The sequence below is a fragment of the Eretmochelys imbricata genome, chromosome 11 (genome assembly GCF_965152235.1).
Source record: "Eretmochelys imbricata isolate rEreImb1 chromosome 11, rEreImb1.hap1, whole genome shotgun sequence".
Taxonomy (NCBI): domain Eukaryota; kingdom Metazoa; phylum Chordata; order Testudines; family Cheloniidae; genus Eretmochelys; species Eretmochelys imbricata.
In genome coordinates, this window is record NC_135582.1 from 70,982,628 (window position 1) to 71,009,246 (window position 26,619).

Genomic DNA, 26,619 nt, shown 5'->3' on the forward strand with positions numbered 1-26,619 from the left:
TGGACACTTAATGGTCTTTAAAAGGAATTTGAAACAACAGTTTATTTAACAGCCAAAAATCCCGATTGCTAAATCATGCAAAAATCAAAAATCTGTACGCCAGATGCATAGCTGTAGTGTCTCAGTGTTGATCTGTAGAGGATGCCATATACTTCACTAAGAGTTTGTTTCAAAAGGAGCTGCCTGAGATGTTACAGGGAGAAATTCCACAGCATAATTAAGAAATGTTTTTTTTTCTTGTTCCCCTTCCCCACTTTTAAATCCTCTGCTGACTTTAATTAAATTTGCCCTAGAGCAATGAACCTAGTAAGGTTGGAGAACTCTGAAAAGTAAAAAGCTAGCTATCTTGATGGGGAGAATGTCCATAGCTCTTGCCTATTTGAAACTGAAAGAGGTTCGCTTTTCCTTGATGTTGTTCTATGACCTTTACAATTAAGCTTAATGTGTTATAGTGTATGTTAATGGAAAAAAAAACCCATTATGGCTGATATCTTGTCTGCAAAGTTGCAGCTCCATGGGATTTTTGATTATGCTACTCAAAGAAAGACAAAAGAAAGGATACTAACAAATTATAATCCAACAAATTCATAAGGTGCAATAAATATATTGTATCAAAGCAGTGGCCCAGATTTTCAAAAGTGACGAGTAAAGTTGACTGCATGTCCAACAGGGGCCTGATTCTCAGGGGGTGCATAGTCTTTTGGGCACTCAGAATCACTCGTCACTTTGACAATCTTGGTTTATGTTTGTTCAAAGTCTAGGCGTCCATCTTTTGTCATTGGCTTTAATGGAGAACTCAGTCCACAACAGTAGCCTAAATCAAGGCTTCTTAAGAGTTAAAATGAAAGGGATCCAGAGTTGTACAAAATGTGACTATTAAATTTTAAATTGGTTGATATCACCTGTTTTCCTTATAAATCTACCATACAAGCTAGGTTTGACGAGGTAGTGAATCTTTAAGCAAACCAAAGCCAAGTTTTGAGTGAACCTGGGCCACTTTATGGTTTCTACACATCTGTTACATGGAACTTGATGGTTTTTGCAAGATTTTGATAGACAGCTATACAAAATGCAGGACTGTTGCTTTGAGTTTTTGGTTTCATTCAAAGCCAAAACTCAAAACCAAACTCAGGAAGGTGTGAATCCCTACAAAAAGAAAAACAGGCTTGCATGAATCCCCTACCAACTGAAACCATTCAGTTTTGCATAGTTGTACTACTTATAAAATGTGCAGTACAGAGGCTACACGGAAATTATGGCTAGCAAAATAAACTGTACTAGCTACTTCTTAAAATGACCTGTGTAAAAAAATCAATGTTGGGTGTTTCAAAAGCTTTTTTTTTTTTTAAAAAAAACACCCAGAGTTTGGTCAAATAAAACTTCTGAAACACTCAAAAAATTATAACCAAACTGATATGTCACTTCCATAAAATGAAGCCTTATTGCTACTTTTCCATCTGTGGGACTGTTGGGGACACTGGGCACTACACTAGGTAACTCGGGAGGGTGGAAGACCACGAGTGTCGATGAAGCCCTCCTGCTCTAGGCCCGGATAAACCAAGGTCCCTTTGCTTCTTGAACCCTCTGTGATCCTGCATAACTCTGAGGAAGCTAGCACACAAACAGACAGGTTTGCACACGGCTCGCCAGCCAAAGCCAGCTTCGGCTTGGGAAACAGATAGATAAGGCAGAAATGTTTAGCAAAAACTGGTAACAAATAGGACCAAATAAGGCAAGGCTCGGGCAATGCTACTGAGAAAAACACATCTGGCTTCTTTAGCTGATTGGCTACAGTATTGTACGGGGCAACAGGTAATTGGTTGCATAAGCTTGTGAAGTGAAGTAGGAAAAGGTATAAAATGTATACTGGAATCTGCTGCAGGATTTGAGACAGCTCAGTCTCCCTGTGCCCTATTTGGAGCTCCAAATAAAACTCTCTGCTTCTCCACCCCATTGTGGTCATTAGCGCAATGCACACTGGGCAACGAACCCAGCTGTTGCTTGCCTCGGGCACTGTGTGCCAGCAACAGGAGTGAATGTGTACTAGTTTGGGCCATGCTGGCTCTAAGCACCTGCTGAGTCCCTTTGCACTAGGGAATTCCCTAGGTAGTCCTTTTATGTTGGATTTCTGGCTACTCTGCACAGTAAAAGTGGCACAAAGCAGCCAAAAGGCATGCAGAGAATCTAGCTCTTGAAGTAAAGAGTGCATGTGCGTATATGTATATATTAGCTCTTGAGTGTTATAGCTGGAAAGTCTTGCTCCTTGCACTGAAAAACTGACCAACTGTGCATCTCAGTAATATCTGATAATGTAGGCTGAAGGTGTTCATTGGAGGTCATTCTTTCGGTTCAAGCGATAAATTCTCCTTTTGTTTTAATTTTGTGTGTGCCTCTATACTGCTGGCACGGGAAGTGAAAACAAAAAATTTCTCACCTAGTATTTCTGATCTTGCTGAACCCAGGATGTACTTGAAATCTCTTGATAAAATCTGTACTTGGGAAGATTTCTAGATTATGGAATAATCATCTATTAAACCCAATAGAGATGGCTTCTTCCTGCTATGTCACTCTGTAGTCTCAACACAGACAAAAATTCTTAAATACTCTAGTATTTAGCTCCAACTACACAATCTACATAATGGGCACAGTAGATAGAGATTTCATTTCACTACATCCCCAAATCCAGAGTGAGTCCAAAGACTATTGAATACTTAACCTACATTCAGTTAAGCACATTTTAATTTGCAATTTTAAAACCTGGTTATTTATTTTTTTTTAAAGCTGTCATAATAGTGGTCATGCAGTGTAGTTGTAGCTGTGCCTTTCCCAGACTTGAAGAAGAGCTCTGTGTGGCTTGCAAGCTTGTCTCTCCCACCAACAGAAGTTAGTCCAATAAAAGATATTACCTCACACACCTTGTCTCTATAATAGTGGTCATGTTTTTCTGGTTACACCTCTCTGCAAGGGTTCACCTTTGGGTCCTTAATAACACTACACGTGTTGCACAAGCAAGCAACATCTGCAGTATACAAAATGAGAAATGACTGCCTAGGAAGGAATTCTGAGGAATGGGATCTGGGGGTCATACTGGACCCCAAGCTAAATATGAGTAAACAATGTAACGCTATTGCAAAAAAAGCAAACACAATTGTGGGATGTATTAGCATGAGTGTTGTAAGCAAGACACAAGAAGTAATTCTTCCGCTCTATTCCACTCTGACTAGGCCTCAACTGGAGTACTGTGCCCAGTTCTGGGTGCCACATTTCAGGAAGAATGTGGACAAATTGGAGAAAGTCCAGAGAAGAGCAACAAAAATGATTAAAGGTCTAGAAAACGTGACCTTTGAGGGAAGACTGAAAAAATTGGGTTTGTTTAGTCTGGAGAAGAGAAGACTGAGGGGGGACATAGAACAGTTTCCAAGTACATAAAAGGTTGTTACAAGGAGGAGGGAGAAAAATTGATCTCATTAATCTCTGAGGATAGGACAAGAAACAATGGGCAGCTTAGGTTGGACATTAGGAAAAACTTCCTGTCAGGATAGCTAAGCACGGAATAAATTGCATAGGGAGGTTGTGGAACCTCTGTCATTGGAGATTTTTAAGAGCAGGCTAGACAAACACTTCTCAGGGATGGTCTAGATAACTCAGTCCTGCCTTGAGTACAAGACTGGATTTGAAGACCTCTTGAGGTCCCTTCTAGTCCTATGATTCTATGTTACAAATTCACAAAGTTTTAGACCTGCAAGAAAACTATATTTGGGATGACAACTCATATAAAGTTTCAGTCCAGTGAAAAGCCAGCACCATCTTTTCATTGCAATCTGCTGTCCTTTTCATTTAGTTCACTGAAGTCTCATCTCCCCAGTCCCTTGCCATAGGCTACCAGCTACCTGCAGAGCCAGAAACAAAGCTCAGTCTTAAACAAAGAAAAACGTGAAAAAAATCACAAGACAGAGAAAGTTGGTCACAGTTACTATTATGGAGTCCTGCAGGGTCTGTAACTATGACCAAAGCAGAAGCATGCTGTTGCTGCTACTTCTATGCCCAGTGTCACTGTGGTGCTGACCAGCAAAGCTGCGAGTATCATCTGCAAGGTCCTGAAGCTGCAGGGTTTTTTTTCTTTTTTAAAGTCTTATTACCATTGCCATTACTAGCTCTCTTTTTTAGACATCTTCCTATTTTCAGTATGGCACAAGTTCACCAAAGCTTCTTACTATCTTGATAACTACTGAATGCAACACAACTTGGTGAAGAACAATCTAATGTGACCACTACTAAAAGCCTGCAGTTCTTGGCTCTTGAAACACAAAATGCTGATGAACCACCACAAGGACTAAAGAACTTCTAGCTAGGGTCATGCACAAGAGCAGTTTGTATCTTATCTGACTCCAGCCAAAACAGTGTATTACTGAGGCCTTGGCTACACACAAAGTTGCATGGGCTTCACTAAAATTGATTTAAAAACAGATTTAGTTAGTTAGCAGTGAAAATCTGTTATATGGACACACTTAAATCAATTTAGCTTATGTCAGTTCTTCACCCAAATAAGCTAACAATACATAACATTATGGTTTTGTGCCAATTTAATAAAATGATTTTAGCTCCTTTAGTTAAACGTACAACTTTGTATTTAGACAAGTCCCAAGATACAGAACTAAGATACTGTGGTCTTCGGTCAGGGGGAATGAAATGCAGCTGCTTCAGCACGGAGTATATGGAAGAGATTTAATAGATTTTTCTCACTCAGAGTATTCTGATGAGCTCTAGCCACTCCTTAAAAAACTGACCATTGTTGGCTAGCTAAAAAAAACCCTCAATCAATTATTACCTGTCTTTGATATATAAAGTTGTACGTTCAGCAACACTAGTTGCTCAAATTCGGTGTCTAATTGCAACAAATCTCAAACATCACACTTTGGCTATGATTCTTTCTAAGGGTTGCACAATAGCTGATGTTTGGTACTAAGGCTTGTCTACATAGCAGGTTACCAGGTGGCAAGGCGGGGTAAGACCTGACAGCACACCAGCTTGCTGTGCACTAAGTCGCTTTGTAGAAAAGCCCTCGGCATGTTCTTTTTCTGATCACTACTGGGTTTTTCCTCCTGTTGCAGGGCTACGTCTATCAGATGTCTTCAATTTAGAACTGATAGAGTTGTTAAATTGAACTCTTTTCTTTCAAGAAGTCTCAATAAAACAACACAGGTATTAAAGGTTGAGCTGGCAGGAACCCCTACAATTAAGGATGCCTAAAACTTTACATTGTAAATACCCATTTTCAGTTGCCTTTAACTTTGTCAGACATTAACTGCTTAAGCTAAAATTTTCCATGCTTGCACTAGGCTGCAGACTGATTTTTTTCTTAAAGTTTCAGCAGAAACAATTAAGCTGTTCATAAGAATGGGATTAAGGATATGCAGCTATTTTTGTCAATGTAAATATTTTCCCCAACTGTTCCTTTGAAGAGTTCTAGCTTTGCTGCAGGAGCTTGAAATTTGGGAAACAGATGATTCTGGAACTAGGAAGGTACCTTTTGCTGTCCCTGTGAAAAGCCATCCAGATTTGGCACAGTCATAATCCTCTGAAAGTCATCATTTTCTACATGATCAATAGAATTTTTTGTTACTAAGATTCTATTTGTATTGAGCATGCTACAGCCCCATGGAGTGTCTACATATTAGCTGCACTAAGCATGCTCCTAGGTCCAATGTCATAATATTTATTTTATGTTAAATAGATGAAATGTACATCGTAAACCTAAAATTCCATGGTTCACTTTGATTCACTGGATTCTAAAAATTACTGGTTGGAGATACGAGTAACATTGGAGGGCCATTGTGATAATGGTATTTTCAACCTGAAAGACTCATTAGCTAATTATCAGGCCTTAACCAATGCCCCTGCTTTACTCTTCTCTAAAGCTTGTCTACACAAACATTTTGTTTGCAGCAAACTGGGGTGAGACTCTAGCAGCATCTACCACAGACGAACTGTCTGTGTGGACTCTGCTAATGCCTGTTAAAAGTTTGCTAATATGCATTGATCGACTCCTATTTCAAAGAGGACTAGATCAAGGTGCACTAACAAGCAGTTAATTCATGTCGGCAGGGTCTACACAGGCAGTTAGTCTGTGGTAGACTAGTATAGGGTAGAGTCATACCCCAGCTTGCCACCAACTAACAGTTTGTATAGACAAACCTGTAGGGTATTAGTTCAGGCCATTAATCTTGGTCCAGACTTTGGATATCATTAATTCTAAATTCACACTGCACATGTCAAGCTCGTCAAGATGTTGGCAATTTTCTGATTATTATACAGAAAACGTATCAGATCCTGGTTGTTACCCATCTCAAAATCATTCATCACTGATGCACCTTGTATCTTGATCAGAACTGTGAATATCAGATAAGATGTATCAAGTTATCTCCAAGCTTCTAGTTCTTGATGAAATTCTAAGGAAAGGAGTTACCTTACAGCTTCATTTTGTACTCCCACATAAGATTTAGCTAATATACCTGGTCTGGATTCAGGATGATGATCGTATAATGTCCTTATAAAGGTTGAGACTCACGGTGGGTGAGATAGTATCTTTTATTGGACTAACTTCTTATAAAAGTTTGCAACTGTCCTTTGCTGCAATCTAATTCAAAGGTATGCTGTCCAGGAATGCTCTCTGATCCATCTTCAGCTTTCTATGCTTTTGGACCTGGGCATCATTTGTAACATGTAAAGCGGGTGGTGGAGCAATTTAGAACTGCTCTCTCCTACAGATCATCGTCAATTCATTTATGCATTCCATATCTCTAATCCTTTTTCTGTGATGTGGAAATCTGAAGGACTCAATTTTAGGACAATAATTTTATTATCTACATGACTCCTATTGCTTCTTATATTCATCAGCGTGGTCTGAATAGTTGTTATACTGGTAATATGAAGTTCTATCTTCTTCTGTGGGTATAACCAAGGTAAATTTTCATACGTATGTTGATGAAAGGCTCTGATTCATTCATGTCTTTCCAAACCGATTTAGTGGATATCAGATGATTTTCAGAGTTAATAAATATTAATTTAAGGTGGCTGGTTCCCAGCTTATTTAAGGTGGCATTACCGTTCCAGACATCAGTTTGAGAGAAACATTTTTTTCAATTATCATTAAAAATACTCATAATCCAGTTTCTCTCCATTTGAAGGTCAGATTATTGTGCTAACTACCTCCTCCATTTATCAGTCACAGGAACATTGCTCAGCATTGTCCCACGTAGCTTCTCCTAGGCACGGCAATGGTTTGCTGTTCTTTGTACCTTCTAAGCTGGGCTTTTTTACTCACTGTCTTCTAAACCAGCCGATAAAACACTGCACTTATGATATCCTGGAATTGAAAGACCACTCTCCATGGTTGGTGCAGAAGTGACCCTGCTTTGTCATGCTGACAGTGAAGGCCAATCCATTTCTAAACTCAGAATGAGGTTCAATGCAGAACTCCTCCAAGATCTCAGAGAGAACTTTAGAACACAGACACGGATCAGAAGTCTGATCCTCATTAATACTGCACACAGATTTACAGCTCTAGTTAGCTTATAGTGACAACCTGAAAAACTATATATCTACACCATATCATGTAATTCTCTAATTGATAAAAGTTCACACACAATGGAAAATATCCTCTCCCTTTTACTTCTGGAGTCCTGCATTCAAATTTTAGCTTTACTCAACTGCAAAAAATGAGTTTGACAATTCCCATCCTAACTCCTAGCAGACTTCTAAATATATTGCTATGACTAATTTACATAGTGTCTATTGCTGTGGTAGCCAAATACATTAATTATAGAGAAAAAACACAGAAACAGAACAAAATGTCTAATGCTAAACAAAATCAATGCATCTTGTTTTGTACTCTGAAGGACATTGAACCAAATCACTAACAGGGTGCTAAAGGAGTGAATTTCAAAGGCAAGGCCCCTCAAATGAGAAACCTCTATCCACTACTGGCACCCTCAACCATTCAAAGCCATGAGTTAGACCCCAAAATTATGAGAGTAAAAAAAACCTCCTGATTTTTAAGCCTAATAAATTTGGGGTCCTTTTCATTTTTCTGCTGTTTTCTGAGCCTTCATGTCATGTTTTCAAGCTTTTCTCCACATCCCTGAGGGGTAAAAACTTACTTAAATAAATTAAGTCTGAGATTCCCACAATTCTAGAGGCCGGAGTTTTAAGAAAAGCACAGCAAATTGAGAGACTAGGAAAAAAACTGAAAGAACTGACAACATGGCCTGTCACTAGGCAATAGACTAATGTTTATACTGATCTTCCAACAGCAAGTATTTCTCTACCACACAGGGTGAGATATGGTATGGGACAAAAGCAAGACTCTTCGATAACCAGGGCCCAGACCACTTACGGCTTTAAAGGTTACAAACTTCACTTTAAATTGCACAAGGAAGTGAAGAGGGACTCATTGTTGACTTACCACAGCTGTTGTGTGTTTATTACAGTCCACACTGTTCAGAATTCTGGCATCTGAAATTGTACATTGTTTGGAGCTTCTAAGCAGACTTCAAAAACTAGGCCCAAAGTAGAACATATTGCAGATGCCTAGCCAGGAGATAAAGGTCTGCATGACAACTAAAAGCAGGACACTTGAGAGGAATTGTCTTCTGATCCACATCTGGTGGAAGTTTGGTATAAACCTTCACCTGATGGTACAGGCACCTCTTTTACTTCTGAAAATTATCCCCTGCCTACTTTCAGATTGGGTCACAGATAGTTAATTTTCAACCAGATCTTCATCCCTGTTAGAAACTTGGAGAGTAATATTATAGAATTTGGATTTGATGAAGAGGAGATGGGGAGCAGATTATCATTAGCTATCTGGTGACACTGCGGTGTGGAAAAATCTCAATCTCCCCTGGTGGCTGCATATGAATATCACAAAAGAGGAGTGACAGATGGAACCATAGGGAGCCTTGCATGTGAAAGACTTAAAAAGGACAAGCAATTACTCAGCAATACCCCTATATGCAGAAAGACACCAGTGAAGAGCTGCTTGGCCCTTTCCTTCAAGATCTCTAATCAACTCATATACCAACTTGTCAATGGTATCAAGAGCTACTGGAAAGATTTATATACATATAGAACATGAAACAATGGGTGTTACCATACACAGTGTAACCAGAGTGATCACTTAAGGTGAGCTATTACCAGCAGGAGGGGGGCGGGGACCTTTTGTAGTGATCACTACAAAGGTCCCCGTCCCCCCCGCTCTCCTGCTGGTAATAGCTCACCTTAAGTGATCACTCTGGTTACACTGTGTATGGTAACACCCATTGTTTCATGTTCTCTATGTATATAAATCTCCCCACTGTATTTTCCACTGAATGCATCCGATGAAGTGAGCTGTAGCTCACGAAAGCTTATGCTCAAATAAATTTGTTAGTCTCTAAAGTGCCACAAGTACTCCTTTTCTTTTTGCAAATACAGACTAACATGGCTGCTACTCTAAGAGCTACTGGGAATTAGAAGGTGTATATAACACTGCCATTATCCACTTAGCACAACTGGAAATCTCTGTTCAAGGAAGACATGTCAATCTATCAATTGGCCCCATAATTTACCATATTGATCTAACCCACACACACACAGGATGTGTCATGTATGTGTGCACCGTACGTGTACGTGCTAGAGATACAAAATAACATATATACAAAGTTGTTAAAAGACAAGTGATTTATAAAACAATTAAACAAGTCTTAGAAAGTTAAAGATTTTTAAAAATCATTTTTTATACATTTCTTGCCTTTTAGGTACTATTTTGTAAACCTCAGAGGGAGCAAAAATATTCCTTTGTAGGTTATTCATTGTTATATACATTGCAATGGAGAAACATTAAGTTTATATACACACAGAGTTTGACAAAGATTGTGTCTGGTTTCTAGTGGTATTAACTGAAATTGCTTTGTAAGCTGTAGTTTGGTTTTATTAAAGGTGAATTTTGTTACATAAACATATACATTTGCACCAGGAAGCATGATCTCTATCTGAACCGGTCATCAGCATGTGCTTGGACTATCTTTTTATCTATCATGCACCAATCAGTGGTATCTAGGCACCAATGTTTTACTGACTCCGATGCTGAGAAGAATAAAACATTTTGTAGCACTTAGCTTTCTCTTGTGAGTTGCAGGCCTCCTGAAGGTGGAAGATGAGCAATAACAATATTTTTTTGCTGAATTATTCTCAGTAGGTGCATTTTCTGAGAATTATTGAAAAGTGACAATAGCTTCACCTGAAAGTACTGTATTCTAGCATGTCAGAATTGGTTCATTCCTACAGAGTGATGTGGGCTGAAAAGCTTTGGTTTAACTGGCCATAATAGATCAGTATTTTTTATTTACATGTATATCTTTTATTTATATGTATATCAGTATTCATGCACTTTTAATTTATGCAATTGTATAATTGACCGAATGCTTACAATGAAATATTTGCATCCTAATGCACAACTGAAGTAAAGTCTAGCATTCTTAGAGATGTGTTAATAAGGGTAGTTCAGTCATGAGAGAATGAGTGAGTTACAACTCACAGTTTGATTCAAAGTCTTCTGGCTAACAGAACTCGCTAAAATATCTTAAGTAAAATCTTAAGTCCCCTAACAGCTGTTTGGTCCACAGAAGCACAGTTGTCTAAACTTTATTGGCAGTAAATGTCATTCTTGCACACAAACTGTGTGCCTGGAAAACCCAGAGGCACATCTTGGTCCGTTAGTGCTATCACATATGATCACGCTCCCCAACGAGATGTGAAAACTGAAATGGAAAACGTCAACAAACTCTGGCCGCAGTGTGGACTGGGGCATGCCCGCTGACAAGCGTGCCACAATGACAGAAATTTACTTTGAGTTGCAATTAGTAGCACTGTCATTTTTGGGCTCTCCTGCCAATTAATTAAGCCCGTCAAATGGAAAAACAGCAGCATTCACATGATAATTTATATAGGGAGAGACGAGCCTCGCAATGCTGCTGCTTCAGCCAACAGAATTCCCTTGGAGCACTTAAACAAAATAAAATAGAATATAAAGAAGTAGAAGAGGGGTTGTGGGGGAGGGGGGAAGAAAGTTAAACTGTCCTTGTTATAATTGTTAACTCTGATCGCTCAAGTAGAAGACGGGCTGATTAAAACTCCAAACGAGCCCCTAGCTCGCTTAAATCTGAGTCCGGAATGATAGAATCAGAGGAGTTTATTCATACCATTAAGCCCCAGAGAACTTAATTGAAAGAAGAGCATAGCCCGGACCTTGACAAGCGGGAGGTCACAGTAATTGCTGCCGGACATATTTAACATTAAGATAATCAGGCCATTAATTACCCTTTGGATCATTAAATCAGCCAGTTGCAAAATGAAATTTCTGCCTCTATTACTCACTTGAGAGACCACAGGGGTGGCTTTTAATTTATCAGTGAGCTTGAGATACAAAGGACCAGGCTTGGGGAGGGAGGAAAGGGGGAGAGAAAGGGGTTTGCTTCAGCAGAGGCAGGAATATCAATCCGCCATGCTTAGTGATCGTGGCAAATTAACTAGGTAAGATAACCTCAGCTTCTAAAGGCAGAAGCTGGGGGTATGTAAATAGATGAGGGCAGACAGGGAGATCAGAGCCTGCACACCACTTAGCAGGATAATAAAGGAAATCATCCTTGATTATCAGTGCTAATTTGGACACTGCCGGTAGCTTGTTATGCGTGTTCTGAGTAGCATTTAATTAATTCAATTGCTTGTTAATGAGGGAAGTGACATGTGGGGAGCAGATGCCACCCAACTGCAGATGGGCTCTGGTCAGCCCATCACAATAAAGTCTTTTTTTTTTTTTTTTTTTTTTTACCCCTTCTCTCCCTCCCCCCAGAAAATGGGAAAGGTGTCAAGCACGAAACAACATTCAAAAGGGACAAAACACTGACCTCATCAGGCCAGGAACTGTTAAGAAATAATAAGACCTGACAATTTTGGATATATGGGTACTAATGTTCCCTGAGGCTGCATTTGTAATGGTGCATCCTTATGCCAGAAATTTGAGATCGACATGGCTATACTGTGATCTTATGATCAAACTGAACAAACAAAGAAAGGTTGATATGGACTATCTTTACACATTCAGCATAAGCTACAGGGCTCCAGCTGTTCACAGTTTTGATATATTTGCCCTTTATCAATATTTACTGTGGGTATAAATAGGAATGAACTAATATGCTGAGAAAAAGGGAGGACAAACATATTTAACCTATAAATCAGCTTCTGGTTAACCCGAAAGAGCCTTTAGTACAGGGGACCAACACATCCTATGTAGTGATCATTATCTGTGTATGGTAAGGAGATAGTTTAGACTTTAGCCTGGAGTTTGGAAAAAAAAAAATCGTCTGTTAAATATACCAAACTGCATAATGTTTTCTCTGAGACCATCTTACTCAGTTCATTTGAGAGTGGGGGTCAAACTAGACTTAATGTTTTAAGGTAAAGGATAATTTCAGAAACTCAACTCCTAATTCAAAAGTTCTCAGACTGAATTAAGAATCTTTTCATATTTCCTTTGAGCTTTGCCAAATAGAAAAAACACTATGTAAATGGACTATCTGAGAGGAACTCAAAGAGAATCGACGCTGAGGGCAGCAAACCATGGTGATGACTTTAAAGTCGCACTATATTTCTAGAGTGATTGTAGGAAAAGAGGAAGCACATACAATGTAGGGGAAAAAGTAAGCTTTATTTTTTTCCCCACCATCCCTAAGAACTTCAGCTATGACAGGTTTTGTAATCCACACTGAAGGAAAGGCTGCAAATTTTTAAGCAAAAAATTCCTCCTCACTCTTATGTCAGCTGAATGTGAAAAACGGACTGCAGAGTCCAACCCATTTGTACCCAAGTTCAGAAGCGTGCGTTAGGCAGTATAACACAAAACCAGACTCTCTATGTTGAAGGTTTCTGCTTATCACTGCGTCAGGAAAGCTTATATATTTCAGCTGGTACACAAAGGTAGCTAACAGTATAGAATACCTCCACAAAAGCTTATGCTCCAATATGTCTGTTAGTCTATAAGGTGCCACAGGACTCTTTGCCATTTTAACAGTATAGTGTTCACTCATTGTACACACCTCAATTTTGGGGTAAATTTTTAAGTGGGAATAGAGGGTCTGTCAGGGGACTCGCTCTGGTAGTGAAATGGGGAATAAATCATCGGTAGTACCCCACCACACCCAGGAATGCCCAGACTTGCTTTTTCCGATTCAGCTGGGGCCAATTTTGGATAGCCTCTAGTTTGTTTAGTTGGGACTTGACCATGCCCCTTCCTACAATGTAGCTAAGGTATTTAGCCTCAGCTAGCCCTATAGCACACTTGGCTGGGCTGGCTATGAGGCCAGTCCATCTTAGCGTGTCCAGAACCGCTTCCACCTTTTCCAAGTGGGTTTCCCAGTCGGGGGTGTGAATAATCACATCATCCAGGTATGCCACTGCATAAGTGGTAAGGGGCCATAGGAGCTTGTCCATAAGACGCTGGAAGGTGGCAGGTGCCCCATGCAGTCCAAAAGGAAGAACAGTATATTGAAACAGACCCTCTGGTGTCGAGAATGCTGTCTTTTCTTTTGCATCTTTGGCCAGGGGAATCTGCCAGTACCCCTTTGTTAAATCAAGGGTGGTCAAAAATCGGGCATTGCCCAGGCAGTCAACTAACTCATTGATACGGGGTATGCGGTATGCATCAAATCTGGATATCTCATTCAGCTGGCGAAAGTCATTACAAAACCTAGTGGTGCCATCGGGTTTGGGCACCAACACAATCGGGCTTGACCACTGACTGTGGGACTCTTCGATGATTCCCAACTCCAACATCTTTTTTACCTCTGCCTTGATCTCCTCCCTTTTTGCTGCTGGGACCCGATAGGGCCTTAAAGTTACCTTTGCCCCAGGGTCTATGATAATGTGGTGATATGCTTCGGTGGTCCGACCTGGTTTGGTTGAAAACACGTCCTGGTATCGGTTGATCATCTCAGTTACCTCCTTCTGCTGGTTTGGTGTCAGATCAGTGGATATCCTGATCTGCTCCTGCATGTTATTTCCCTGGATCGGGGTCTCTTGGGCCACTACACACACCTCTCATTGGTGCCAAGGCTTTAAGAGGTTAATGTGATAAATTTGTTCTTGTTTCTGGCATCCTGGCTGCCACACCTTGTAGGTTACTTCCCCCACGGGTTCAACCACCTCATAGAGCCCCTGCCATTGGGCCAAAAGCTTGCTTTCTGCCATGGGTACCAACACCATCACCCGATCCCCTGGTAGCAACTGTCGGACTTTTGCCTGGCAATTGTAATGGGTTCGCTGGGTCTCCTGCACGTTTTCCAAATGTTCCCGTACAATGGGGTGACCTGGGCTATCCGTTCTCGCATCTGCAACACATGGTCAATTTTCAGAGTAGCAGCCGTGTTAGTCTGTATTCGCAAAAAGAAAAGGAGCTGTAGCTCATGAAAGCTTATGCTCAAATAAATTGGTTAGTCTCTAAGGTGTCACTAGTACTCCTTTTCTTTTTACATGGTCAATTACATTGCTCCCCTCATTGGGTTCCTCTTCCCAGATTTCTTTTGCGATATCTAGTATGCCACGGGGGTGACGTCCATATAATAACTCAAAGGGGGAAAACCCAGTTGAGGCCTGAGGTACCTCCCGGATTGTGAGCATAAGGTCGGGTAGTAGGGTGTCCCAATCCTTCCCATCCCGACATACCACTTTCCTTATCATTGCCTTGAGGGTTTGGTTGAACCTTTCTACCAGTCCATTGGTCTGTGGATGATAGACTGAAGTTCTCAGGGTATGGATATGGATCAGCGTACAGAGGTCCTTCATTAGCTTCGACATAAATGGGGTACCTTGGTCTGTTAATATCTTCTTTGGTAGCCCCACTCGGGCAAAGATCCCCACCAACTCTTCAGCTATCATTTTAGAGGCCGTGTTCCGCAGGGGGATGGCTTCTGGGTAGCGAGTAGCATAATCCAGAACAAGTATATATTGGTGGCCCTGGGCTGTCTTCTCCAGGGGTCCCACTAGGTCCATGGCTATTTGCTCGAAGGGGATCTCTATGATGGGAAGGGGTACTAAAGGTACCCTCAAGTAGGGATGGGGACTGTGCAGCTGGCACTCTGGGCAGGATGCACAGTACCTCTGCACTTCTTCATGTACTCCGGGCTAGAAGAATCGTTGCAGGACCCGTGCCAGGCTCTTCTCTACCCCCAAATGCCCCCCAAAAAGATGACTATGGGCAAGACTTAATACAGTATTCTGGTGTTTTTGAGGTACTAGGATCTGCTGTACCTTCTGCCCCTGTACTGGTGCAACCCGGTATAAGAGATTCTTCTTCATTATGAAGTAGGGTCCTGGTCCCTGGGTTTTCCCTTCCATGGGGACCCCATCTATTTCGGTCACCTCCTTCCTAATGTTGTCGTACCTTGGGTCTTCAGCCTGGTCCCGTCCAAAATTTGCTCTCCCGGGGCTAATCTGCCCGAGATCTAGGGGGCCAGTCTCTGTTGCCTCTACTGGTTCAGAGGCGTTACGGTGTGGGTCAGACTTGGGTGCTTCTCCCTCCTGGGTGGCCTCCTTTTCAGCTGCTTGGGTCCGCCTACCTAAGAGAGTGACCTTCTGGCTTTGGGTCAGTATTTGGTTTCCCAAGGGCTTAGCTGCCCTCCTTTCCCTTTTCGACTTTCTACCCTGTCTGGGAGTGGAGAACAAATCTGGGGATATTTCAGAGAAGACTGGGGGTTGACAGTCTACTGTGGATGCCTCACTGCCTTCAGGGTTTCCTCCTTTCTCCAATTCCCCTACCAGGAGTAAGTCTCCAAACCCTGGGAAGTCCCTCCCTATGAGCACCGGGTATGGGAGTTTAGGGACTACACCTGCTGCTACCTCAGTAGCGTTCCCCTGAATGTCAATTTTTACTGGGATGGTGGGGTAATAACCAACTGTCCCACTGGACGCATGTTATCCCCGCACGCTTAGCCCACAGTAGCTGACTACGCTTCACGAGCTTCCCCGAGACAAGCATGATAGCACTCCCCGAATCAACCAGTGCCGTGGTCTCTACCCCATTTAGCTTCACTGGTCTGGTGTACATATGTGGGGTTAGTGAGACCCCCACAAGGTGGATTAGGGAGCATGGGTCTGCCTAGTTCGCCAGGTTACACTGCATAGGCTCCTCAGCATTGGGACACTGTGCAGCTATGTGTCCCCACTCCCCACAGGCATAACATCCGTATGGAGCCCTAGGCGTTCCCCAGTCTCTTGGTTTGGGCAGTCTAACATCATGATCCGCTTCCCCCTCAGTGTTCCGACTCTTTGTGGCTTCTGGTGGGCCTTCAGCCCCTCTCTCTTTTTCCACCTGGGTTCTCCTGGTGGCCCAGTCACCCAAGCTCAAGGGCTTGGAGCTGCTAGTTTAACCTGGGGTGCTTCTTCCTTAACTGGTCGGGGCAACTCCCTTGCCGTCCTTTGTCTTTCTACCAGTGCGACAACCTCGTCGTAGGTGGAGGGTTAGTTCTGGCTTACCCATGCACGAAGGTCTGGCGGTAGTCCTCTCATGTACCCGTCCATGACCAGAACCTCTAGTATCTCCTCCAGACTCCAGGACTCCGTTTGCAACCACTTTCGTGTGAGATGGATGAGGTCAAACAATTGGGACCGCGGGGTTTTGTTTTCCTGGTATCTCCACTCGTGATACCGCTGGGCCCGCATTGCGGTCATTACCCCAGATCTGGCCAGGATCTCTGCTTTCATCTGGGGGTAGTCTGCTGCAGCTTCTTCAGGCAGATCATAAAAGGCCTTCTGGGCCTCCCCAAACAGGAATGGGGCGAGGATGCCAGACCACTGCCATAGGGCTGTCTTCTCAAAGGCCAGGAGATATGTCTCTATGTCATCCTCCCCTGTCATTTTCTGCAGCCAATTGCTGGCCCGTATGATCTGTGTCCCATCATGGTCGTGGTTCATCTCTGTAAGGGCTCCATAAGAGCTACAGTGGCTCCTGTAACAGTTGTGTGACAGCTACAACCCCCGGGCTACTTCCCCATGGCCTCCTCCCAACACCTTCTTTATTCTCACCACAGGACCTTCCTCCTGATTTCTGATAATGCTTGTACTTCTCAGTCTTCCAGTAGTACGCCTTCTCACTCTCAGCTTCTTGCGCCTCTTGCTCCCAGCTCCTCGCACGCACCACAAACTGAAGTGAGCTCCTTTTTAAAACCCAGGTGCCCTGATTAGCCTGCCTTAATTGATTCTAGCAGCTTCTTGATTGGCTGCAGGTGTTCTAATCAGCCTGTCTGCCTTAATTGTTTCCAGAAAGTTCCGTTACTTTACCCAGGGAAAAGGGACCTACTTAACCTGGGGCTAATATATCTGCCTTCTATCCCTCTCCTGTAGCCATCTGGCCCGGTCACTATATATTTATGGGCTGTCAAGTGATTAAAAGAATTAAACACTATTAATCGCACTGTTAAACAATGATAGTATACCATTTATTTAAATATTTTTGGATGTTTTCTGCATTTTCAAATATATTGTTTTCAGTTACAACACAGAATACAAAGTGTACAGTGCTCACTTTATATTTATTTTTATTACAAATATTTGCACTGTAAAAAATGAAAGAAATAATATTTTTCAATTCACGTGGTACATGTAAAGTTGTGCAATCTCTATGATGAAAGTTGAACTTACAAATTTAGAATTATGTACAAAAAATAACTGCATTCAAAAATAAAACAATGTAAAACTTTAGAGCCTACAAGTCCACTCAGTCCTACTTCTTGTTCAGCCAATCGCTTAGAAAAACAAGTTTGTTTACATTTTCAGGAGATAATGCTGCCTGCTTCTTGTTCACAATGTCACCTGAAAGTGAGAACAGGTGTTTGCATGGCACTGTTGCGCCAGAGTCGCAAGATATTTACGTGCCAGATGCGCTAAAGATTAATTTGTCCCATCACGCTTCCAGAGGACCACTCCAGAGGACAGCCATCCATAATGATGACGGGTTCTGCTTGATAACAATCTAAAGCAGTGTGGACCGATGCCACCAGCAGAAGGTTGATTTTCTTTTTTGGTGGTTCGGGTACCGTAGTTTCTGCATCAGAGTGTTGGTCTTTTAAGATTTCTGAAAGCATGCTCCACACCTCGTCCCTCTCAGATTTTGGAAGGCACTTCAGATTCTTAAACCTTGGGTTGAGTGCTGTAGCTATCTTTAGAAATCTCACATTGGTACCTTCTTTGAATTTTGTCAAATCTGCAGTGAAAGTGTTCTTAAAAAGAACATGTGCAGAGTCATCATCTGAGGCTGCTGTAACATGAAATATATGGCAGAGTGCAGGTAAAACAGAACCGGAGACATACAATTCGCCCCCAAGGAGTTCTGTCACAAATTTAATTAATGCATTATTTTCTTAATGAGTGTCATCAGTACGGAAGCATGTCTTCTGGAATGAAGCATGAAGGGCATACAAATATTTAGCATATCTGGCACGTAAATACCTTGCAATGCCGGCTACAAAAGTCCCATGCGAACGCCTGTTCTTATTTACAATGTCACCAGAAAGTGAGAATTGGACAGCGTTATCGCCCGTAAATGTAAAGAAACTTGTTTGTCTGAGTGACTGGCTGAACAAGAAGTAGGACTGAGTGGACTTGTAGGCTCTAGAGTTTTGCATTGGTTTGTTTTTGAGTGCAGTTATGTAACCAAAAACTCTATATTTGTAAGTTGCATTTTCACGATAACGAGACTGCACTACAGTACTTGTATGAGGTGAACTGAAAAATACTGTTTCTTTTATCATTTTTATAGTACAAATATTTTTAACCAAAAATAATAATAAAGAGAACAGTGTACACTTTGTATTCTGTGTTGTAATTGAAATAAAAATATTTGAAAATGTAGAAAACATCCAAAATATTAATAAATTTCAATTTGTATTCTATTGTTTAACAGTGCAATTAAAAGTGCGATTAATTGCGATTATTTTTTTGAGTTAATCGCATGAGTTAACTGCAATTAATCAACAGCCCTAATATATATATATATATATTATATATATATACACACACACATAAGAAAAGGTCCACAAAATAATCCACTATTCTGATGTAACTTCAAAACAATACTGACAAAGGCGCATACAAACATTATGCATAAGATCCTTTAATGATGATTCCAAAGACCGACTTCCATCTCTTACCTCCAACAATATCTTCACATTCCTTTATCAAGTAAATTCTGTCCACCTGCCCACTGCTACTATCCACAAACCACTTCAGGATTACACCATTCAAAATCAATTTTTTAAGTGTGTGCTTAAATAGTATCAATAGCAATTAGAGGGGAAAATCCTGATTTCACCCTCAGATCCGGTTAATTGTTGCAATATTGATCTACTCTAATTTGACTTCTCACTGCAAATTAAACCCACATTACTGAGGGAAGGATTGAGGGCAAATCACCCCCCAAGACAATAAATTTAATATTGAATACACTTGGAAAAAATGGAAGTTGTTGCAGGATCCATACCAAAAAGATTTTTTTTCTTCCTGGGAGTAATTAAAAGATGCTTTTCTTGACTAATGATCTCCCTGTTTAGAAATGGGAAGTCGATACTCCTTCAGCAGCAGTCTGCTTCAATTTGTCACAATGCTCCAGAAGTTTGAACGGCAGTTCTCAGGGCTGCTGATAATTGCTGGAACCAATTACAAGCTTTCTAAAGCTGACCTAATCAGGGGCCCATGGACAACAATCAGAAGGCCAGCTGTTCACATTTTCTTTCTAGTTTCACAAATTCTACCATACTGTTCCCCCAGCATTAACAAAGTTTCCATGTTTACTAGTTACACACATTTCTTTCTTTCCTCATCATTTTCACACAACTATCCTCAACCCAAATTTCAGCTTGTATAGACTGTGGCTGCTTATTTACTCAGGAGTGCTTCCTTTAGGGAGCACATTACACCCGTGTTCTCATAACCTGCACTGGCTTCCAATTTGTTTCTTGGTGTAATCCAAGGTGTTGGTTTTGACATATAGCCTCTAAATGGTCTGGGGTCCTTGTTATCTCACAGACTGTCTCTGACCCCTCATGTGACACTAAGATCAGCAGAGGTGCTTGAGCTAACAGCCCCCGGTATAAAGCAAGACTGCCAGCGGCAGGACATTTTCAGTGAAGAATCTTCAGTGGTGGAACTTATGTGGCCCAGTCTGATAGAGTCTCCATTTGTTGATCTTCAGAACATGCTGGAAAGCCTGTCTGGTTTCTAAGTCCAAAAGAGAGGTTTGAGTGGGCTGAGAAGGAAGAATTTCATTTAGGAGGTTTTTGGTATTGATACTGGTTCAACTCAATTTTGCATGTGCATCTAAAACACATGTTGTACATGCAGCTAGAGTCCTGGATAGGCACACTTAAATAAACTGTATAAAACAAAATGTTTGGGAGATGACAGTTGTGCCCCTTCCCACTTTCTGGGAAATGGCTTTTCACATATTCTGTGTTTTACTGCTGACCTGCTTACAATTCCATCCTAAAGGACCTGCATATCTCACCCCCTTACACTCTTTCCAGAGAGGACAAATACATGGGACTCCATTTGTGGCCAGTCAATGATGCTTCCTAACACTGTGGAAGGACTACTCTTGTCCAGCACTTTCAGCGTCTCCTGGTCCTGTGTGAAAGAGACTGGAGAGAATGTCTTTACTACAGTACTTCCTAAAGCTTCACCTCAATGCTGCCTTGAGCATCCTTACATGATGTACTCTATTTGTGGACCAGAATCAATCATTCTCCCTCCTCCCCCACCCCAAGCCTGCAGGCAGCCACTGGTAGCTTCACATCAGACAAACTATACTATGAAATGGTGAAACCCACGTAGCTCTGTTCTCCTTAACAAATGTATCTTAAAATCAACCTTTCCTTGCATCATATCTTCTGTAAGTAGTAGTATTTTGGGAACCATGCCTGTCAGAGAGAGACAGAGTTTGTGTTTAATTTCTCTTATTTAGCCTTTTTTTTGGGGGGTGGGGGCAATCTCATAGACTTTAAGGTCAGAAGAGACCATTGTGATCATCTCTTGCAGAATGTTTAACCCAGCCTTTCAAAGTGAAAAGACAGGGCATCTGTGGACGTGGGGAGCAAAGAAAGCTTTTGGTGGGGCTACAGAGGTTCAAACAGGAGAATTTTAGCAGCTGGGAGGAAAGAGAAGGATGTCCAACTCCTCCATATTCTATATGGGTTCTTATACTGCCCTCATCACCACAATATCTGAGCACCTTCCAGAAGTGCATTAAGTGACATGAGTGACACAACATACATGACTGACATCTGTCATCTGTTTGTTCTCCCATCCCCTCAGCAGAGGGAGAAGTGTGTGCGGCAACATTTAAAAAAAAAGTGAAATATTTATATATATATGCACACACAGAGCTGTATGTTTATGTTAGAGCAGGAGTTCTCAAACTTCATTGCATCGCGATCCCCTTCTGACAAAAAAAAAAAAGTACTATATGACCCCAGGAGGAAGGGGACTGAAGTCTGAGCCTGCTCTAGCCACGCTGCCCCAGGTGGGAAGGCCAAAACCCAAGGGCATCAGCCCAAGGCTGGGGGGAGGGCTGAAAACTGAGCCCCGACATCTGGGGCTGAAGCTGTCGGGCTTGGGCTCGGGCTTCAGCCCCAAGCCCCAATAAGTCTAACGCTAGCCCTGGCGACCCCATTAAAATAGGGTCGTAATCTACTTTGGGGTCCCAACCTACAGTATAAGAACTGCTGTGTTAGAGAAAGCCAAAGGCAAAAGAAGAGTGCCTTACATTCAGAGCAGAAGGTGATGAGGTTTGTATTCATCCTTCAGTTGTTGCCTGATTTTATGGGAGATTAATAGATAATATGGGTTATAGGCTCGCCATTAATCTGATCAGAAGATAATAAGGTTCCTGTCCCAGAATCAGGCTACACAGAATTTTCCAGGACTCTCAGGATGTCTGACAAGAAAACTCTCACTGAGAACAAAATGCAGCCTTAAGCTTTTTATTGAAATAAATGGAATAGTAATTTAATAGTAATCAAATAATAATCGAATAATCCATCAATTACAAAAGCAGTAATATTGTTGTAGCAGGATATGTGGTATTATATACTATAAAGGTTTCTTGATTAATATACTCACACCCTTCCTTGATAACCCGGTGATAGGAGACAAAAGACCAGCCTTGCCTCTGGCATGCCAAGAGAGCTCGATGGTTCAGGTTTCTCAAGTCTTGAGTGGGAGGTGAAGAACTTAGAAGAAGCTACAGCTAAAAGCTGCTGAAAGACTGTAGAAGCTAACTTAAAGCTTACTTAAAACTATCCATTAAGAACTAACAAGGATGAACTACCAATGAACAAGCTGAACCTACCCAACATGGTGGGTTGCCCCTTTTATAGGGCCTGATCCCTAAGTGCCCTCTTCCCTAAATGCCCTCCTCAAAACTTAATTTCCTCCCTATGAAAATGTTAGGGTTCCCTTACTCTATAGGCTGACATGATCGTGCGTATTAATGACATATTCGTAACTATTAGTGACCATTAAGTCATCCTCACCTCTGCTATTTCTGTCCTAACTGGTTGTTTCCATGTCCTTTGTGCTGTACCTGTAAAGTCTGAAAAAGGCCATGAACTTGGGTGGCCTTACCTACCAACTAGCTCTAAACATGCCCATTTATCTATGTTAAAGGTCACAAACATATATACTGTATGCTTTAGCTCATCACCACCCATTTAGGGTAAAGGTCTCAAACATAAGTATGTTCACTTGCCTTAGCTTAACATACAGGATGTTGCCTGTAGGTTCCTTGAGTTACAGCTAACATACTCTAATACAACCATCCAAAATACTCTAATACAAATTGATAAACCCATTATAATAACAAACAACAAACCTATAATATAACAAATGATTAAACTCATAAGAAAAGATATATAAGCAAGCAAGCAGGATAGCCTTATAGGCTACACATTGCTGTGTGAGTTAGTTCCACAGTCGTGGGCTGGCATCTCTAGAACAGATGAGCTTTACAAGTATGTAGAATGTTCCATTGTGTTAGAGGAATGAAGTTTTCAGCCACGGTCCTCATCCCTTACCTCTCCCCAGCCAATCTACTCCCACCTGTTTTCTAAATGAAACCCAGGACAGTTTACCGTGAAGGGTGGACTGGGAGAAAACACTACTTATCCCTCTGACTCTTTTCTACTGTTTGTTCCCAGTGTTATCCTCTCTTCCTGCATTTCCTAGCATGTGTCTGCAGGCCCTGCTCAGAGGCTAGAGGGGTATGTGGCAAGCAAGAGGGAGTGTGGGTCAGTGGGCGAGGTGAGTGGAGTGGGAAATATGAGAAATTAAGCAGGCCTGCGGGAGAGAGAGGGAGCGAGTGGGATGGGGGAGTGGAGATACTGGTGGGGCCATGAAAGATGAGTGACCATGTTGGGGGTGGAGGACGAATGGGTAAGTAAGGAGGATGGGAAAGAAGGGAGGCACTAGTGATTCTCTACCCCCTCTGCCCCATGGAGCTTCTATGGCTCACTAGGATGGGGAGCCACTAAGCTGTGAGTGTATGAGCTGCTGGCTCCTCATGTGCCAGCCTGCAGATCTCAGGTTCTGGATGGCCTCTGAGCTGTGTGAAGGACCAGTAAGCCTTAGCGTGTGGAGGGGAACTCATGCTATGGCTCAGAGCAGACTGACTTCCCTCCTGCTAGTGGTTTCTCCTTCTGCTTTCAGCCTCCAAACCCCATGATAAAGTCACCCAGCCACTATAACTCATAACATCCAGCTCTCCATCCAGCTCACCCACTTTCCTGCTCACCCCATCCAACCCCATAACCTATCTCATGTCCCACAAGAGCACTTTTTCCTCAAGACTCCACGTCCATAGTAGAGTGTCTGGCTGTTGGCTTTCTTTTGTGAAACTCAACTCAGGAGTAACACAACTACTAGGTGAATAATTTGTTATATTTAAAATTCTAGTGTCTAACTTACTTCCAAGAGGAGGTGAGTAAAACTGTGAAACCAAGTATGATTACGATTATTTTACACCAGATGAGCCCAATTAAATGTCACAGAACAGGGTTAAACTTCAAACTAGGAGGATTTTAAAATGTTTCTTGTGCAAAAGTTAATAAATATTTTACTAAAGGCCATCAAAAATGCAATTGTCCCATGATGAGTTATTGTTCCAAATTTTGAGAAAAAAACCTATTCATTAACATGTGTAACAGAGGGAAGTTAACAGAGGGAAGGGTAATTAAGTTACTGACAAATATAAAAACAGCTGGAAAACTACACTACAAAATACATACAGGAAGGAATTGTGAAGATGCAGGACAGTTTAAAATAAATTCTAAGTACAGAATATAAAGAGAAAATGCAACCACTCAACCAAGCCTTAATTCAAACATTGTCAGAGAACTGAATTATTTGATTTCAACACTAGTATTCTCCTTCCATTGAGATCTTTTTTGTGGCATGGGTTTACCAAGACAATTTCTTTCATTTATTAAATCCAGCCTTGCAGAAATCTTTAAAAATATTGTGAATTGAAATATTGAGAGTGAAGCCTATCTTTAATATTCGGAATCAATAAATCTTTCCAATGCCTCATTATTAAAGAGCTATAGTCAAACAAAACAGTGTCTTCAGATGAAGTCTAAAGTTATTAGATAATGTTGCCGATTTAATAACAATATTTTAAGTTAGATCTAGTTTAATTTGTGAAATTCTTAATTTATTTGATCTGTGTTACAAATATATGTACACATATACAGGATATACAGGTTCTATGCATATGAACTCCATGTGTATATCTGAGTCTGCACATATTTAGATGGACAGTTGTGTATATAAATCGCCAGATTAATACACTGCCTTCATTCTCTAAGATGAACCAAAGGTGGCACCAAAAATTCATTTTTCAGTGCAAACGAAATAATGCAGTAAGATATGGTTAACTTTATTACAGTCAACAGGACAAATCTATTTATCTTCTGTAGGAGGCGGCACAGGTATAGATTCAGTTATCCTTTCAGTAAATCTGGTATTGGGTACAATAAACCCCAGAAATGAAGCATATGCATTTAAAATAAAAGGAAAAGTACCCTTCTGTTGTATTCTCTTACATCCAGGAGGCAAACACTGACATCAAGTGCTAAACCTCCATCAGAATATCTGACACCTGGGGACTAAACGGTGCTCAGATGCAGTCAGTGCGACATGCTAGCCCCCTGGAGTGTGGCACTGTGACAACTGCAACACATGCACTTCTGAAGGCAACTTAAAAGGTTGGACTAGCTGGGCAAGGTAGTCCAGGCTCCTCCTCATGTCTGAAATCTGCTCTACTGATATAGAGACTGCCAGCGGTCACATTGCTTTCGCCAAGCAAGTATTTCTTAATTGTTCAGTGTGATTAACAGCTCTTACATTTAACACCCATCACTGTTAACTTTTCTTTCTGAACCATTTAAACTTTTTTCTAACCCATTTGACACTGATAATATGGATGCAGTACAAAAACAATCTTAGTTTTCTTTTAGCATAACAAACCATAGTGAGAGGATCTTCTGTATGCTGACCTAAGATTTGTAGATAAAATATTGTATTAGTTATGGAAAAACATACACTTACCCAATAGACCGACTCCTTTACATACATAAGGAAATTAAGCAGCCTCATTTGGAACAGAACTCTCAAAACAATAAGAGCAATAACGTTATAGCCCCAAGAATTCACAGTTAGGTGTAAAAGAAGACAGCAGTTTGCTGGGTTAGCTTATGATTATGGAAAGCACATTGCTAATTACAGTAAAGTATCCAGAGGTCAGATTTACTGGTTTATCAAAAGCTAAACACACAATACAGTCTAATTAAAATGATGGAACAAAAGTTTGGGAGGCTTAAATTTCCCACCGTTTGAAAGACTTCGAAACTGCTGAGGCAGCCTTGGCAAGTATAAAAGTCACCAAGCTCACTCAATTTTTGGCACTTTTTGGTCAGACTTCACATTTACCTGACATATGCTAAAATGGTGCCTGAAATTTGGCTCCTAGAAGCCCATAAGTAGTAAAAAGTGCTAAGACCCAGCAGGCTCCCCTTGAAGCAAATAGTTTTGAAAATCAGGACATAGATTTAGATGCCTAAATATGTATTTATGTGCCTAGTTTTAGATACTCATTTTTTAAAATCTTAGTCACAGTTTTGATATATGGATGCTTTGTACACAAAAGGGAACAAAATAGCCTACCTTGTGGAGTCTGAAGAGGGTTTCATACGTCCCTGGCTACTCTCCTCCCAGACACTGTTTGCTAACTCGTTCCCAATGGATGACATCACCTTGATGAGTTCTATAGGCCAATCATCCAGGTCAAGTGACCGTACACGTGACAAGTGCGTGCCAAGGTTCCGGTGTATACCTGAGCATTCGATACACATGAGGGCTCCCAGATTCAGACTGGCCCAGTCAGGGTCTACAGAAAGATAGACACAAACAATCACTAAAAAAAAACAAAACAAAATTCCTTGTGACATATTCTAAACCTCTCTCAGACCTGAAGAACTTATG

At 41.3% G+C, this 26,619-nt stretch overlaps 1 protein-coding gene across 2 annotated transcripts in view; it reads right to left on the bottom strand.

Moving 5' to 3' along the window:
- The window catches only part of AGAP1 (ArfGAP with GTPase domain, ankyrin repeat and PH domain 1), a 696,795-nt gene that overhangs the window by 42,100 nt on the left and 628,076 nt on the right, over nt 1-26,619 (bottom strand). The window contains exons 16-17 of one of the 2 annotated variants that reach the window (XM_077830625.1): nt 26,302-26,524; nt 24,741-25,634 (exon numbers count right to left, since the gene is read on the bottom strand). In XM_077830625.1, coding sequence (XP_077686751.1) covers nt 25,592-25,634; nt 26,302-26,524 — 266 coding nt within the window. In that variant the 3' untranslated portion in view covers nt 24,741-25,591. Of the gene's footprint in view, nt 1-24,740; nt 25,635-26,301; nt 26,525-26,619 lie in introns of those variants that run through there. The other variant, XM_077830624.1, reaches the window with a different exon arrangement.